The sequence below is a fragment of the Atta colombica genome, unplaced genomic scaffold (genome assembly GCF_001594045.1).
Source record: "Atta colombica isolate Treedump-2 unplaced genomic scaffold, Acol1.0 scaffold56, whole genome shotgun sequence".
In the NCBI taxonomy this organism is placed as follows: Eukaryota; Metazoa; Arthropoda; class Insecta; order Hymenoptera; family Formicidae; genus Atta; species Atta colombica.
In genome coordinates, this window is record NW_017259546.1 from 754,787 (window position 1) to 770,247 (window position 15,461).

General features: G+C 37.0%; 1 protein-coding gene across 2 annotated transcripts in view; it reads right to left on the reverse strand.

The window, feature by feature from the left end:
• LOC108692028 (coiled-coil domain-containing protein 39) overlaps positions 1-15,461 on the reverse strand; it is a 121,482-nt gene that overhangs the window by 53,800 nt on the left and 52,221 nt on the right. For both annotated transcript variants that reach the window (XM_018200123.1, XM_018200124.1), the window contains exon 2: positions 377-802. In XM_018200123.1, coding sequence (XP_018055612.1) covers positions 377-802 — 426 coding nt within the window. The remainder of the gene's footprint in view (positions 1-376; positions 803-15,461) is intronic.

The following is a 15,461-nucleotide window of genomic DNA, read 5'->3' on the forward strand; positions in this document are numbered from 1 at the left end:
GTGTGTGTGTGTGTGTGTGTGTGTGTGTGTGTGTGTGTGTGTGTGTGTGTGTGTGTGTGTGTGTGTGTGTGTGTCAATATAGACTAATTGTAAGTAAGAATCTAAATTAAATATAAATTTTAATATTTGATTATTTGATTTTAATTATTTGACAAAGTGTCTGATAGAATGATTTTTGGCATTTTTCCATTCTATCCTGTATTTTTCCAATAAAATAAAGAACAAATAAAATAAAAAGATGAAATTGAATATTTATCTATACTAGTATTAATTGAAATAATTTCTTATAATGCTTAGCTAGAAATTAAATATACGCATTCCTGATTATCTTTGATATATATTTATTTCATAAATCATAATTGTTATATACACGTACTTTGTACTTTTGCGTATCCTGCTTCATGTAATCTTCTATCAATTGACTATCCTCGTTCTTCCGCGCAAGCATCTCTTCCCACTTGTGTAAGCTGTTTTCGTCGAATTGGACCATTTCTTTCGCCTCGGTCAATTTCCTCATCACTTTAATCAATTCTTTCTCCACACTTGATACTCTACGATTTACATCCATCCATTCCTTTTCGAATTCGTGCGTCTCTTGACGCAATAATGATTCGGTATTACCGCTCAAACGATATAGATGATCCTCAGTCTCCAACTGAACCGAATGCTCAGTGAGCAGTTTCTGATTAAAATCACGCCGTACGGCCAAGTCGCTGCCGTGATTTCGCATCATCTTCAACCGTTCTTCAAGGTTCTCCAACTTTGCATTTACCGAGATTTTATGTTTCGTCTTTCTAGCAATCTGTTCGGACAATACAAACATCAATATAAACGTCTCAAATATTCATGACTTCTTTTGTAAGTTAATTTTTTAAATTAAATTGATTTTTATTCGTTATCGTATAATATAATTTTTTTTCTATACGTTTTACTTATACAATTGTGTAACAATTAATATATTATTATAATTATTTGACATTATAACAATTACATTTTATTACATTTTTTATTTAATAACACAGGCCGATATTTAATAACACGTTTTAAGACTTTTTTCTGTTGTTTGAATGAAAGATACTAAACATAAATCCATCAATGAAATTGCTCTATCACATCAGGTTTTTGAAAAAAATGAAGTTAAAGGTATCAAAATTAACGTTTTTTGAAATACTTCTGATATTTTTGTTAACGAAATAAATATTTTTTTCATTTACGGCATCTTAAAATGCTAAACTTGTCAATTTTTAATCAATATCATCTGTTGGGAAAAAGTTCGTGGCGTTTCTGCCGCTAGATGGCATTAAATGCTCAGCAGTCAGCAACTACTAATCGCATCGGCAACACTAGACGTGCGTTTAAAAAGTGACATTTTAACCTTTGTTTTGAGCCGAAAAAGATTGAAATCGATGAAGTGGATCAAAAGTTATTTTATTTTGAAAATGGAAATAAATAAGGAAAAAATTCGTTACATTTTGCAGCATCACTACGATAAAGGCAAGAATGCTGCACAGGCTTGTGAAAAAATTTGCGCTATTTACGGTGAAGATACTCTATCAAAATCAGCAGCAAGGAAATGGTTCGCTCGCTTTCGTGCTGGAAATTTCGATGTGAAAGATGAACCTCGCTCCGGTCGACCAATCACTGAAAAGTCCGATGAAATCATGGTAAAAGTCGAGTGATAAGCATGTGAGCACTGTGGAGATTGCCAGGGAACTAGACATCGACTACAAAAAAGTTTAAATCATTTACACAAAGCTGGATACAAAAAGAAGCTCGATGTTTGGGTTCCTCACAAGTTGAGTGTTAGGAACATGATGGACCGAATTAACATTTGTGATACGCTACTGAAACAGAATGAAATTGAGCCATTTCTGAAGAGAATGATAACTGGTGATGAAAAATGGATCACCTACGACAATCCAACTAGAAAAAGATCGTGGATAAAGAAAGGAGAGAAGGCGCAAGCAATCGCAAAACCTGGATTGACGAGGAAGAAGGTGATTTTATGTGTGTGGTGAGAAGGAAGGGAATCGTTCATTGAGCTGTTATCGTCCAATCAAACAATTAATTCCGAACTCTACTGTGAACAACTACAGAGATTACAACAATTGAGAGGAAGCGGCCAGAATTAATCAATAGGAGAGGTGTCGTCTTCCATCACGACAACGCTCGACTACACACATCTTTGATGACTCGCCAAAAATTGCGAGAGCTTGGCTGGGAAGTTTTAATGCATCCATCGTATAGTCCTGACATAGCACCCTCAGACTATCATTTGTTTAGGTCTCTGCAGAACTCTCTTAATGGTGTAAAGCTAGCTTCAAAAGAGGCCTATGAAAATCACTTGAAGCAGTTTTTCGATCAGAAACCACAGAAGTTCTATCGTGATGGAATTATGGCTCTGCCTCAAAAATGGCAAAATATTATAGAAAATAATGGAGCATATTTGGTTTAAATAAATTGATTTCAATACTCTAAGAAAAAATTTTTTTTTTTCTTAATTTTTTTCTTTAATTTTACTAAAAAATCGCCACGAACTTTTTCCCTAACCTAACCCAATACGGAAAAATAATATAAGATCATTCAAGTTAAACAAGATATGGTTAATGCAACAACTTTTTATTCAATTAAACTTAACCATAGTCCACTTAATAAATTGTTCAATGTTGGTTAACGAAAATGATTCAATTTTATTTAATTGACAGGACTACTATCATTTGGAAGTCTTCAAAAAATCAGTTAACAGCATCATACATTTATTTGGATACTGTCACAGATTCAACTACATTTATATCAGATATAATGTTTATATCAGACAAATATATTAAATAAGACTGATTCAATTCATCATTAATCGAAGTATATGAGAAGCTTAAATATTTAGTTACTTTAATTGCACATAAATTTTAGAAGAAACATTTTTTACAAAATACAATTTAATTGTTTGTTGGAAAATAAAGTTGTTAATATGTTGGGTCAACAATTTTGAACTAATGCGTAATTAATATATTAACAACATTAAATCAATATTCATTTAGTCCCACTAAATTATTTAATTTTCCAAAATCACTAAGTAATTCTAACACAGTGTAGTCTTCTTCTATCATCCACAGGAAGATAGAAATAAATAAACATAAAAATCCTTTAACGATATTCGCAATAATAATCGAGATATTAGGTACAACTTTGCTTCCGCCGTTTTCCTATAGATGGCTTTAGCGGTAAGTGGTGGTCGAAATAAATAGTCATACAATAAACTTGGGCATCTGTCAACATAACCCCATAGAAACATTAGACGATTTGTGTCTGCATCATAAAGTTATTCTCGATTGAAAATGTCAGTTTACGAGCCAAATTCTCGTCATTTGCGGGAGGTTTTAATTTTTTGCTTCAATATGAAGAAATCTGCGGCTGAGGCTCATCGAATGCTCTCAAATACTTATGGTGAGGTCACTATTAGTGAAAGAACGTGTCATGAGTGGTTTCAACGCTTCAAGAACGGTGATTTTGACGTCCAAGGTCATGCTCTGTATTTGATGGGACCAGCTCGGCGTAGTGTATTATGAACTGTTAAAACTGAAACAATCACAGGCGATCGGTATTGAACTCAATTGATGCGTTTGATCCGAGCATTGAAAGACAAACGGCCGCAATACAACGAGAGACACGATAAAATGATTTTGCAGCATGACAATGCTCGACCCCATGTTGCGAAAGTGGTCAAGACATACTTGGAAACGTTGAAATGGGAAGTCCTATCCCACCCGCCGTATTCTCCAGACGTTGCTCCCTCTGACTATCACTTGTTTCGATCAATGGCACACGGCCTGGCTGACCAGCACTTCCGGTCTTATGAAGAAGTAAAAAATTGGATCGATTCGTGGATAGCCTCAAAAGATGACCAGTTTTTTCGACGCGGGATTCGTACGCTACCCGAAAGATGGGAGAAAGTAGTGGCCAGCGATGGACAATACTTTGAATCATAAATGTATAACCAGTTTTTTACAATAAAGCCTCGAATTTCGGAAAAAAACGGCGGAAGCAAAGTTATACACCTAATATTAATGTTTGCAATTGTACTAATGAGAGCGCGCCGATAGAAACGTTCCGGCCGCTCGAGGTATAGTCACTTTTTCAAACATAGGCTGCGCCGACAGCGCGTTGGAGAGATAAAAGAGGAAGCGCGCCGCTGCTTAGCGCCTGGCATCGCCGCTCACACGTCTTATCGCACCGCACCAAAAGACTCGCATCGAGTCTTTTGGCCGCTTACGCACATTCGCGATTACATTACATATGTAATAATAACACTGCAAAAATAAGACAAATACAAACCATAATAAACTTCGATGAATAAAAATATCGAAAAAGAGAAAACGATGAAACCTATGGAAATCTACGGAAAATCTAATTAATTCTATCGTAATCTGTCGCTTCTTTAAATCTCGGAAGGAAAAAATTTTAAGAAAAAATCCGAAAGAAATAATATCCGAAAATAATATTCTCCACCATTCTCTATCATTTCCTGTTAGGAGAGTATGATTTCATCGGAACACGATAAAATATCAATAAAGACATAATGTTTCATTTTATTGGAATCTCTCTTTCTATGTATAAATAAAAAATCACTGAAAATCTGTCATAATTAACAGTGTACTTACGATAGTAAAAATTCTAAGCTCACTATCGCATAATTACCAAAAAAGTTTTTTATTGTTAATCGTATCAACGATATTTGACATAGCATTGTGCTCGAGATATAATTAATCATCGTGGGCGGCTCATCATAATTTAAAAGTATATGTTTTTCTCGTATTATTATAAAAAGCGTAGCATATTATGCATAATAATTATTTCATGTATATCGTAATTCTCTAATAAGACATTTATGAAAGAAGAATTAATCGTACATATTAAAAATAATAGATTTTCACGTTTCATGAAAAAGAAAATGATAAGAAACGATAAAAGAATTTGATGTTATAAATACACTACACAAAGAATTGAAGGATCACTATGTCCTCTAAAAATAGATAATGTTCAAGAGAGTATATGCTTTGACTTCGTCAAAAATAATAATAACGAGATTTTTAAAAAAGTATTTTAAAACTTGAAGTCTCTATTTTCGAGGCCGATTAATTGATATTTCGATCTAATTAATTTTTTACAAAGCTATAGGGATAGCCTTCAAATCTCTAACAATTTTGTACATACTTTACAAAGTTTCATGACCTGAATTAAAAATCGCAAATAAATTCTGTTTACAGCGTTTGAAAGAGTGAATCTTTACCCTTAATTTTTTCGTTAAGCATTGTATAACATTTTCGTTAAGCATTGTATAACATTTTCTCATTGACTTATTCAATATTGAAGCGAAAATGAATCTTTTCATTTCAATGTTGAATAATTTGATAAAAAAAAAATCGTAAGAATACACAGAGAAGCAAATTAAAAATAAGGATTCACTCTTTCGAACGCTGTAAACAAAATTTGTTTGCGATTTTTAATTTAGGTCATGGAACTTTGTAAAGTGATACTCTATACAAAATTTTTAGATTTGACGGCTCTCCATGTACATTCCTACAACTTTGTAAAAATCAGAGAGATCGAAATATTAATTATCTATCTCGAAAGTAGACTTTAAGCTTTAAAATGCTTTTCTAAAAAATCTTGTTATGATCATTATACTCTATTGAATATTATTTATTTTTGGAAGACAATGAGCCTTTAATTTTATTTGTGTGTTATAATATATAATACTTTCAGAGGCAAATAAGGAGGATCAATCGCGAATTTGCAATACGGCAAAGTACGATACGATAAGAAAAAAAAAATTAGAATTGTGAATACTGTTAGTGATTCATTTTGCATTGATTTTGTAAATTCACAGAATCATTTTTACTTTTACTTTTGGTTTTTTTTAGGCAGATAGGAAACGTTATCGTTTCCACACCATCTTGAGATAGATAGCTTGGCGCATTTTTTTTTAATGGTTTTTCCTAGTAGGCCTAATCCACTCTGTCCTTACACTTCTAATGTAACAACTGCTCTAAATGCCTTCTTTGCACTTGCAAACAAAGTTCGACCCTTTAAGAAATTTACCGCGTTGCACAGTGAGTCCGAAGTGATGATTTGAAAGATCGCTATGATTTCATCACGTACCTCATTCTGGGTATCATTTCATCATCGTTTGTGCTCGACTGCAGCTTTGACATAACCCCAGACGAAGTAGTAATCGAGCACATTCAAATCTAGTGAGCGTGCTGGCCAAATGATCGGATCATCCCGATCAATCCATCTGTCTGGAAAACATTCATCCAGAATTTCTCGTACTCTGCGAAAATAATGCGCGGGAACCATCACTCCATCGTGCTGGAAATCAGCGTTTCCCGCTCTCGAAGAGGAATGTCATCCAAGAAAATCGGTAACTAACTCTCAATGAAATCATATGTTCTTCCATTGAGGTGTGCCGGAAATAAGTATATGAAAATAGCTCATCGAAACGTTACAAAGCAGCGGAAAAATTTCTTAATTCACAAGAATATTTACCATTTTGTTAGTAAATACTCCTGCCCACACATTGATCAATTACCGATATTGAAAAGCGCACTGTCGAATAGTGTGCGGATTCTCTTCTTGTCAGAGCAAGAAATTATGAGAATTGAACACGCCGTTCGGCGTGAATGTAGCCTCGTCTGTCCATAAAATGCTCTCGCTGCGGAGCGTATGTGCGCGGAACGATTTCTAAATCGTCACCCATTAAGACGCACAATAACGGAGTGTTTCCAACGCGCGATACAAACAGGAAATCTCGCAGTGCATCAAAACTGTAACATTGCATTGTAATGACGACGAGCGAATTATGCAAATAATTGAAGAAAATCTTCAAAACAGTGTACCCCGTATAAGTTGTACACCACGTGTATAAGTCGATGTACTACGAACGGTGCAGCGTGTTTTAAAGGAAAATGGATTGCATTTTCAACGTGTGCAACAACTTTTAGCACGGGATGAGATACAGTGTATCAATTTTTATGCAGAAATTTTGATTTTTTTATACCAATTTTTCTTTCATATTTATAGTACTTTTACCATATACTAATATTCATTAATAAAACTTGCGCAGGATTCCTCGCACAATGTCGGTGAAATGCTTCATTTTCCAATCTTATTTTACAGACAGACGAGGCTACATTCACGCCGAACGGCATGTTCAATTCTCATAATTTCTTGCTTTGACAAGAAGAGAATCCGCACGCTATTCGACAATGCATCTTCCAATATTGGTGATCGATCAATGTGTGAGCAGGAGTATTAGCTAACAGAATGGTAAATATTCTTGCGAATTAAGAAATTTTTTCTGCTGCCTTGTTTCTGTAATGTTTCGATGGGCTATTTTCAGATCGTATTTCCATACTTATTTCCGACACACTTCAATGGAAGAACATATGCTGACTTCATTGAGAGTTAGTTACCGATTCTCTTAGATGACATTCCTCTCCGAGAGCGGGAAACGCTGATTTTTCAATACAATGGAGCTCCGCACATTATTCTCGCAGAATGCAGAAGATTCTGGATGAATGTTTTCCAGATAAATGATCGGGGTGATCCGATCGTTTGGCCAACACGTTCACCAAATTTGAATGTGCTCGATTACTTCGTCTGGGGCTATGTCAAAGCTGCAGTCGAGCACAAACGTGATGGTACGCAGAATGAGGTACGTGATGAAATCATAGCGGCCTTTCAAACCATCACTCCGGACGCACTGCGCAACGCGGCAAATTTCTTGGAGAGTCGAACTTTGCTTGCAAGTGCAAGGAAGGCAGTTCCTTGCAGTTCGAGCAGTTGTTACATTAGAAGTGTAAAGACAGAGTGGATTAGGCCTACTGGGGAAACCATTTAAAAAAAAAACGCGCCAAGCTATCTAATATAGTAGTATGTAGTATAGTAGTATAGTAGTATGGAAGTAGTATGAAAACGATAGCATTTCTTATTTGCGTAATAAAATTCGGTAAATGTACACCAAAAGTAGACGTAAAAATAGACGTAAAAATAAATAGTTGAATAGAGAGTGTGACGGCTTAAAACACCACTAATCGAGTCGTCGGGGCGGACGTGCGATCGCGCCGCTCCTGAGTCGCTCGCCTGATGCCGCAACTTGCGACACTGACAGAGTGCCTGCCTGGCACGAGTTCCGACCGCCGCCGCAAGAGGCATAGCAGCAACCCGCGCGCAAGAATGATTCATCATTCCTAGAAGTATGACTCTGCGGGAGGTCTTCACTCAGGTGAGTTCCGTCAAGAGTTTCTATTCTGGTGACAGAGCATTCTTCTGTGTGTAACCTGACAAAACGAACGCTTTTTGAGTTCTTGTTAGGCTTGGGTTCTTGTTCGGTTGCTTTGCAAAGCGAGCTCCTATTCCAAGAGCATTTCCTTTGCATTTCACTTCGCAAAACGAGCTCACCCTCGAGCCTTTGCGAAGCAGAGCATGTCCCATTTAGGCTTCTGCAGTATTTACTTCCCGCCCCCAACAAGAGGTATACAAATTGCCACGAAAGCATCGTCGGGATCGGTCCCCCTCGCATATCCTCAGAGGGAAGATTGACAGAGAAAACAGAATAGCCGCTCGATTAGGATATTACTCTCCCCCCATAGAGGCTGATGACTACTAGAGCTCCCGAAAGAATCCCCGTCAAGGATTCGAGACGGCGAATTTCCATCCACAAGCATCTTATTGCTATCAGCACCATTGCAGCCACTGCCTAAGAACTTGCGGAAGTGGAAAATCGAGCCGCCGATCAGTCCCCTGCCAGCAACTCCTATATGACGGAGGACACCGGGACGAAGGACGAAGAGAAGGATCAACCCGTGGTTGACACGCCAGCTTTTCAGAATCGATTCTGAGGACTCCGAAGAAGAAATATAAATAGAAAACACGCACGCATGCACGCACGCACGCACGCATGTACGCACGCATACCTTACACGCGTTGCAGGACAATAAATAAGTACCTCTGTACATGGTGTATAAAGTTGAATAAAGAGTAATATACTTTTTTTTAATTTATGGAACCTCCTTAATTAAGCGGCACTCTTCCACAGGGGAATTCTAACTTATGAGGCTATAGGGGGCGCGGAGCGTGGGGGAAGGCTCGGGGGATACTCGTAGGTGCGAAAAAGAGGAGAAAGGAAGGCGCGGGAAGGGCCCGGCGGCATTGCTGTTTACATAGGACCGCGGTCGATTGGTTATGTAAACATGATGACATTCCGCTATGCGTATTTTTTTCGTCATCTGCCGCCGCCGTCCGTCACTGCTTACCGCCACCGCCGCCACCGCTGTCGCCACCGCCCGTCGTCGTTCTACCATTCTCCCCAAAAATACATAGATAACAAGACCTCACATATTAAAGAAAAATAGAGCGTGCGACGATGTCGGAACGCGAACATGATATCGAAAAAAAAAAGGAAAAAACGAATCAATAGAGTAAAAGTCCCTTTTTTTATGACGCCATTTTTTCAATACGATTTTTTACTAGCGCATCAAGGCAGATGAAGGGAATAAGAGAAAATACATATGTAGTAATGCAAATGAAAATTTTTTTTTTTATTCACGTAATATTATAATACTAGCAGAACGTCGTAAGCACTGTCGATCGCTCGTATCGAATCTATTGATATCGCGTTTCATAACAGCGTAAATTGTCTCACTCAATGTGATAAATAAGGCTATCTGTGTCGGTATACATAATTTTTCATGAAAGAGCGATAACATGTATTCGTGGTGAAATTCGTACAAACACGTTTTTGATATATCGGAGGATACACATACTCATGATATTTGATATATTGGTTTGTCGAACTTCATCTCGAGTTTCTGCATTTTTATTGCGACCAGGTTCCTAGAAAAGTTTCACAGAAGTGTTTTTTCTAGGTTCCTAGAAAAAACACTTCTGTGAAAGTTTGATTTCACGATCATTGCATCTACATCGTATCTCCCATCTCAACGCATTACGTATTGCACATTAATATAAATATAGTTACGCACATTCTCCATGATCTTGCCGAAAACCGCGTTATTCATTAATTTGAATAAGTTTTTCTCGAATTCATTCTTTTCTAAAATTTGTATTGAGTTCGTTGTACTCGCGAAGCCACAGAGATTGCACGAATTGCAGTATACGATGGATTTTTGTAATGCGGAGACCGTGACCGCTTTTTATCATACAATGTCATGAGGAGCTTCTTCTCTCATTTGCTGGGTGATTTCTCGCGCGTTAGACAGAAATCGAAATGCGCATCATGGAGATATTGCGAATACTCCAAGTCTATCTCGAGAACGTAACCCGTCGGTGAATCTGTTGCGATTCGTAACGTCAAAATTATCTACATCGTCGACTCAGCAAAAATCAGCGTATGGCAATGGTTGACACATTGCCCAACCGTATAGATTGTTAGATACGTTAACGGTTTCGATGGATCGTACGACTGTACTTGTTGGCCTGTGCGTATCTGTTTGAACTCAAACATATTCGATGAATAAAATCATGTCAACGTCAGTAAGAAGTTTGAAATTGACGCGAATATGTTTCAACATCATGTCCCACGTAAAACCTGGTAGTGTGTAATAATACGCGGAATCGAGTCCATAACTGATGCAACTGTTGCGAAAATTCTTAAAAATATCGGCCAACAATCTGTTTTTAAGTGCATGTCACTATATTCACCGAGGATTCGAATGGAGAATCGCTGCTACATTTATGGCATGCGCGTAATCATTCTCGGATACAGTGTTGTCCGTTAACGAACTAAAACGATTCGCACAGAGGTAAACATGTATCTTCTAATTTTTCGACATAGTGAACTTACTCGTACGGAAATATATCTTTACGTATGAGAAAATCGAATCCTCCGCGCTGAGATTAAAAAATTCTAATTTTTCTAAATTGAGAAATTTAAATGAATCTATAAAACGTATTTTTACACAAGTTTTCTTTTGACTAGATGTTGCTAATACTGTACGATGTGGAAAACATGTTAAAAATTGTGCGTTACAGAATGTATAATTTAAAATATACAACTGGTGGAGGGGGGGGGGGAGGTCGTAACGCCAGAAAAAAATATATCAAGTTTAAAAAATAAAGTATGAGATTTTTTAAAAATGCATTTTAATTTTTTTCTCCTGTCCCTATAATTAAGAGTCTATCAATAATGATAGATTCTTGTTCAGTAGTATGTATATAATAGTTTAATAAATATATATATATTTTAATTCGATAGTTACTCAATAACAGTTTTAATAATGATTCGATAATTAGAAACCATTGACCATTTGTATAACTAAACATATTATCTGTTGCTAAATTAAAATTATTGCCGAGTATTATTAAAATATAGTATTATTAAATCATATTATTAAAAAATCGTAAAAAACAAATATCTATTTAATAAAATCGTGCAAAAGAAGAAAAGAGAGCGCAACGGGAGGAAGAAAGAGCGCATTTTTTTTTCGTACGTATTAAAAACTGAAGCCAATAGCTCGCACTTGACGAGCTGATATCCATTGAAAATATCGCTATCGCATATAGCATTGTCAGACGTGATATTGGAGAATCGCATATACTTGACATCAACTATATCGATGAATCGGGCTAATCATTCGAACATTACATCAATAAATCCATTAAAGTCAAACATACGGCGTCATTTTAGTCATCGTACGTTTCATAATGCATACGAACGAAGAATTGAGACGTACGTACGAGCGTAGCAAAAAATCGTTTAGCGAATCGTTTTGCAAATTCTGACGATTAACAGTTCAATGTTTATAAACTTGTTCTTGTATTCGTTTTGCAGCATTTTGTAAATATTCCATCGCTGCTCGTAGAGGCCCTTCCATGTTTCGCAAGACAGCGACAGTTCATGTCCGCAATGATTTCCACGTAACTCAGTGGATCAACGTTGATTCCAATTTCCAAAAATGTCCGTATTCAAATTCGTAATGTCTGCTCAGTAAACATACCGCGCGATGCTCCGTACTGTGTACATACATAATGTTAAAAACGTTTCTTTTGTATATAAACGTATACAAATAAACGAAACTTACATGTTATATTCCTTCTTCACGTCGTATGCGTTACTGTCTTTAGCGAAATACATTTTTTCAACCGTTCATACAAGCGATATGTTCTACATATCGCAAGATTGTATCCATATAAATTGTGATATATATGGTAATACTTTTGGAATCAAAGAGGGGAGGCAGGCCTTCCCCCTTTTCCCAAGAATTTTGATCGTATCGCTTTTATCACGTCTTTGTACGCATTATGGTATGTTTATCAAGTTTATACATATTAGATGTACAACTTTGCTTCCGTTTTTTTCCGAAATTCGAGGCTTTATTGTAAAAAACTGCTATACATTTATGATTCAAAGTATTGTCCATCGCTGGCCACTACTTTCTCCCATCTTTCGGGTAGCGTACGAATCCCGCGTCGAAAAAACTGGTCATCTTTTGAGACTATCCACGAATCGATCCAATTTTTTATTTCATAAGACCGAAAGTGCTAGTCAGCCAGGCCGTGTGCCATTGATCGAAACAAGTGATAGTCAGAGGGAGCAACGTCTGGAGAATACGGCGAGTGGGGTAGGACTTCCCATTTCAACGTTTCCAAGTATGTCTACTTTCACAACATGGGGTCGAGCATTGTCATGCTGCAAAATCATTTTATCGTGTCTCTCGTTGTATTGCGGCCGTTTGTCTTTCAATGCTCGGATCAAACGCATCAATTGAGTTCAATACCGATCGCCTGTGATTGTTTCAGTTTTAACAGTTCATAATACACTACGCCGAGCTGGTCCCATCAAATACAGAGCATGACCTTGGACGTCAAAATCACCGTTCTTGAAGCGTTGAAACCACTCATGACACGTTCTTTCACTAATAGTGACCTCACCATAAGTATTTGAGAGCATTCGATGAGCCTCAGCCGCAGATTTCTTCATATTGAAGCAAAAAATTAAAACCTCCCGCAAATGACGAGAATTTGGCTCGTAAACTGACATTTTCAATCGAGAATAACTTTATGATGCAGACACAAATCGACTAATGTTTCTATGGGGTTATGTTGACAGATGCCCAAGTTTATTGTATGACGTCTATTTATTTCGACCACCACTTACCGCTAAAGCCATCTATAAGAAAACGGCAGAAGCAAAGTTGTACACCTAATACATTTACGTTCATACATATAACGTTCATATATACGTTTGTACACACATTTATACATACGTATGAACGTACCATACATATAAACGTATGCATGAGTATGTATATGTATATATGTTTATGTATGAACGTATATATATATGAACTTGCGTACACATACGTACATGTATTACAAAGGAAGAGAAATGAAATACATAATAAATACATTAACGTATTTTTATTTTCTTTTGCAACTACGAGTTATATATTTTCAATACATTTTGTAACGCGCAATTCTTAACATGTTGTCCGCATCGTATAATATTAGTAACATTTAAATAAAGATTTCATGTCTTCGTAAAACGCATCCAAAGTCTCGTTGTACATACGTTCTTGCTAATCGTCCAGAAGCAAGTTCCACAACCACGTTTCTCGCGTCCCTTAACGTATACGACAGCATCATCTTCAAATACAACAGCCGTCAAGCGTTTAGCCTCGTTGTACGGGCCCATCTCATGCTCTCATCGCAATCCATGATGATAAGTAATTAATCAGGAAGATTGTCGCAAGACCTGTCAGATCTTGTCAAAAATTTCCATGGCACGGGGCTCGTAAAAATGTAATGCGTGAGAACAGTCCCCTTTTTCAGCACCGCCACTTCCTTTACGATAAATTTCTTGTTAATGATGAATCCTTGCAGAGCCACGAACGTTGGCACGGGCATGTTGTCGAGAAGACTGCGATCAATTGCGGCGTATCGTAGATTTTATACCGTGTCGGAGGTGCACTTAGGTAATTTTGCGCACAACGTTGGCCAATGGATTATACTGAACTACACGATTGTATATGATGATACAATAGGCTGTTGTATTTGCGGGCACGTTCTTCTTATATTTAAAGTCTAATCACACGTCCACAATGCCAATCTTGACCGATTCGTTCTGTCGAGAACAGTCGATGATCAAAAACGAGCTATTACATAAAAAAGTTGTAAAGGTAAGACTCGACTCAAGATATTCATATCCGTAGTAGCCCTTGCAGAAATGCGCATACAAGTCGTATAGAATCGCACATCTGTTTTTATCAAAATCCAGATTCAAGTCGTACGGATAACATTCCGAATTCAGGTAGAGTTCGCATTAGTTGATTTGTAGTCGTCGAATCGACTTATATCCTTGAACATGACGTTTTTTTCGACCTATTTATCGCATAGCGAAAATGACGTAGCCCGGCTTCCCGAGCTGAGTAGCCGTCTTGATGGCCCAAATATGCTTAGTTGTGTGTTCTGCAAGAGCAGAAACTCGTATAGATCCCATGAGCGAAAAGTCATGCTTAGATATCGTCCGCTTTCCAAAGCGTGCAGCATCGATAGCTTATTTATGTCACTCAATAACACATGCGGCACTGTACTTTGAATAATTCGAGCGTTGGCTCTGTCGCCCTCCCTTCAGACGATTGTTGTCGTTGCGCGCTCGTATTAAAATCAATTCGTGACGAGCGTTGATAAATCACCACGCGTTTGCAATCTTCGCAAAATCTCAGCAGTACGTACGTAGAGCAGTACACAGAAATTAAAGTCCGCAGTCTGCGCATCCTAACATTTCGCAGAATCACGCTTTTATCGGATGACATTGTAACATAAGTTTCTGAGCGTGCTTGTTGTGCCCACGTTTTTGTAACAGTTGATCTTCATATTATTGAGTTCACATCGAATCTCATTGAATATGAATGCGACGCAATTATTTCTCTATGCCACATTAGCATCCTGTTCTTCCACTTTGTTCTTCGTCAGTTTTCCCTCGATGTACAAAAAGCTTTCGTACGGCAGTGTGTAACAAATCCTGTTGCTGTATGGGTATTCTTTTCTCGCTGCACCCGAATGTTGGCGAATGGGGTGTACGTATGAGTCAATTTTGACGATGCGATCGTCGAAGACCGGATCGTCTTTAATGTTTAGGATATCGATGATCTTAAATGTTGCGCACCGCGAATCTTAAAGACATTAAAAATGTAATGTTATTTTAAAAATATAATATGCATGATAAAATAAGCCTATGTTTCACTTGTTTTTATGATAAATATCACTCAAAAAGTTGTAATTAAACTTTGTTAAATGATAAAGGTGAATAAAAGTTTTGGCACATTTTTCGCATACATTTTTAAATTCCTCATTAAATTAAGCATTTATTAAATTAAAATATTAAATTAAATTAAAATATACTACATTAAACTATATTAAAATGGCATTTTATTAGTTTTATA